At 37.3% G+C, this 3,347-nt stretch overlaps 1 protein-coding gene across 1 annotated transcript in view; it reads left to right on the top strand.

Moving 5' to 3' along the window:
* The window catches only part of LOC106882721 (serine/threonine-protein kinase D1), a 64,140-nt gene that overhangs the window by 17,099 nt on the left and 43,694 nt on the right, over positions 1-3,347 (top strand). The window contains exon 6 of the mRNA XM_014933490.2: positions 3,156-3,279. Coding sequence (XP_014788976.1) covers positions 3,156-3,279 — 124 coding nt within the window. The remainder of the gene's footprint in view (positions 1-3,155; positions 3,280-3,347) is intronic.

Below are 3,347 nucleotides of genomic sequence, written 5' to 3'. Positions count from 1 at the left end.
TCTCTCTCTCTCTCTCACACACACACACACACACTCTCTCTCTCTGTGTCTGTCTGTCTCTCTCTCTCTCTCTCTCTCTCTCTCTCACAGACACACACACACACTCTCTCTCTCTCTCTCACACACACACATACATGGTGGTTAAGAAGTTTGTTTCCCAATCACATAGCTTCAGGTTCAATCCTATTTTATGGCACATTGGGCAAGTTATCTTCTACTATGACCCCAGGTTGACCTATGAGTGTGTGTGTGTGTGTGTATGTGTGTATCTGCATGTGTGTTTGTGTCTGTTTTACTGTCTTCTTCTCATGATATCATGTAATAGTTGTAAAAGAGCTTGACCATAATAGAAGTAGTGCCCTTCCTTTCCTGTCTTCTGTGAAAACATGTTGGCCATAGGGATGGGGGGAAATATTACCTTACAAAGAAACAGCAAGAGTTGGTGACAGGAAGTGTATCTGGCTATAGAAACCCTGCCTCACTGAAATGGACATTAAAACAATGATGATGATGACGTCAGTGACGCTGATGATGACGTCAGTGACGCTGATGATGACGTCAGTGACGCTGATGATGTCTCATACATATGTCTATATGTACATGCATATATGTATCTACCTCTCTGTTTATCTATCTCTCTATTTGTCTGCCTGTCTGTATGCACGGATACACCTCTGTCACCTACTATCTATAGCCACCCCTATGTACCTCTGACATACATCTATATCACTGTACATCTTTCCCTCCTATCCTGAACTTTTTCTCCCTATTTTCTAATCTATCTAGAGATTTAATGGAGGCGCAATGGCCCAGTGGTTAGGGCAGCGGACTCGCAGTCATAGGATCGCGGTTTCGATTCCCAGACCGGGCGTTGTGAGTGTTTATTGAGCGAAAACACCTAAAGCTCCACGAGGCTCCAGCAGGGGATGGTGGCGAACCCTACTGTACTCTTTCACCACAACTTTCTCTCACTCTTCCTGTTTCTGTTGTGCCTGTAATTCAAAGGGTCAGCCTTGTCACACTGTGTCACGCTGAATATCCTCGAGAACTACGTTAAGGGTACACGTGTCTGTGGAGTGCTCAGCCACATGCGCGTTAATTTCATGAGCAGGCTGTTCCGTTGATCGGATCAACTGGAACCCTCGACATCGTAAGCGACGGAGTGCCAACAACAACAAGAGATTTAATATCTTGCTGCTCTCTACTTTTCCTGTACTACCATTGGTCATCACAACTACCCCTTGCTCCATTCACTATATTCACCATTACACTCATCTCTATCCATCTATCACTCTCCACTCACATTCTTATTAACTTATTCATCCGTCCATATTCTCCATCCATGTCTTTTATGCTCATCTTTTCATATCTTGGGAGTATATTGACACCTCATCACCATCATCTATGTCCTCTTCTTTGCTTCCCCAACCTTATATAATGTGGGGTAGTCATGCGTGTCCTCTAAAGCAAGGCACCCATCTTCCTCTTTATTACAACCCCACTCAGGTACTTAATGACTTCATTAATGTCTGTGTCAAGTGGCTGGCGTTAGGAAGGGAATCCAGCTGGGGAAACCATGTCAGAACACATTAAACCCCACCAATTTGTTGGATCCTGTCAAACTGTCCAATCCATGCCAGGATGGAAGAATCCTCATTAACACCCGTTAAATAATGAGGATTCCATGCACGCATACACACACACACACACACACACGCACACACACAGAAGTTTGACCAAAAGTCCCCCACAGTAAATCAAGATTCCATAAATACTTAATATTCAACTTTATTTATCCATTTGGAAAAATGGTATCGCTCAGGAAGAACTTCAGTTTGAACAATTTTCATGATGTATCATATTTAGATGTTTTTATTAAATTCATTCAGTTATTAAGCATAAATAAATCTTGGGTTTTGATTTACTGTCAGGTGACTTTTGGCCAAACCTGTATATGTATTAATATTAATAAAGAGCATAGAGACTTGTGCATCCAATTTATTCTATAGTTATATAAAGTTATATAAAGTATATTATAACGACCTACACAGCAATTACTCCTTCAACAAATTCGTTCATATTTATGCAATAGAGGAAATTAGATGTTAAAATGGATTATGATTTTTATTCTTTATGTTGCTATACAATTTGTTTCATACAAAAGGACTCAGATATTCATAATAGAAAATCAGGAAAGTTAAATTTGTACTCTTGTTTAAAATAGGCATGACTCCAAGAACAAATTAAGGGAAAATCTATGTATTTCTAACGTCTTTTTTAGTTGTTATCCTAGCTACCGACAAGTACAAATTTGACTTTTCTGGTTTCCTATTATGAATATCTGAGTCCTTTTGTATGAAACAAATTGTATAGCAACATGAATAATATAAACTATAATCCATTTTAACATTTAATCTCCTGTATTGCATAAATATGAACGAATTTGTTGACCTATAAGTTTTCATACCTACACAAATTTACATTAGCAAATTTAATCGTAAAGTATGAAGAAACAATGTTAGAAATCTTTGGAAATTACTCCAATTAAAGGATGAACTTACATTCATCCATTAAAAAAATATATATTTATTTAAAAGTATATATGATATATAAAGTTATATATATATATAGAAAGAGAGAGAGATGTGTATATATATATATATATATACACACACATATACCCGACAGTAAGTCAAAATTCCATAAATACTATCTGTAATTCTGTATTGACTCGAATGGGAAAATGTGCTGCTCAAGAAGGACTTGAGTTCATGGTGTTTCATATTTAGATGCTTTTATTAAATTCATTCAGTTGTTGAACATAAATAAATTTTGGAATTAAATGGTTTTGATTTAGATTTACTGTCAGGTGACTTTTGGCCAACTCTGTACATACACAACATCCCCCCCCCATCACCACCGCATCTGTGCTATGAGTATTTTTATAGTTTAATTTTATCATGCACATACTGTGTGTGTGTAATATATATTCTTGAAGGGATCAACTCTTTGTCTTTCTAGCACCAAAACTGTCATTTGATAAATCAGTCCAGTTGTCTTGGTTTTTAAAAAAAATTTTTAATAAATTCCTTTTTTTTTTATTTATCTATTTTTTTATTATTCTTGGCCTAAACCTAATGCCTTCTGTTCTTCAGCCCTACACAGAGTACAAATATTCCTCTGATGCGTGTCATCCAGTCAGTACGGCATACCAAAAAGGCTGGCTCACAGATCCTAAAAGAAGGTTGGATGGTACATTTCACAGACAAAGACACAGTGGTAAGTTTCCTTTGTTTGGTCCACTAAGCTTCCTTTGTGTGTGTGTGTGTGTGTGTGTGTGTGTGTGT

Source organism: Octopus bimaculoides, chromosome 11 (assembly GCF_001194135.2).
Source record: "Octopus bimaculoides isolate UCB-OBI-ISO-001 chromosome 11, ASM119413v2, whole genome shotgun sequence".
NCBI lineage: Eukaryota > Metazoa > Mollusca > Cephalopoda > Octopoda > Octopodidae > Octopus > Octopus bimaculoides.
The sequence above is the reverse complement of the archived record's forward strand: the minus strand, read 5'-3'. Positions and strand labels throughout refer to the sequence as shown.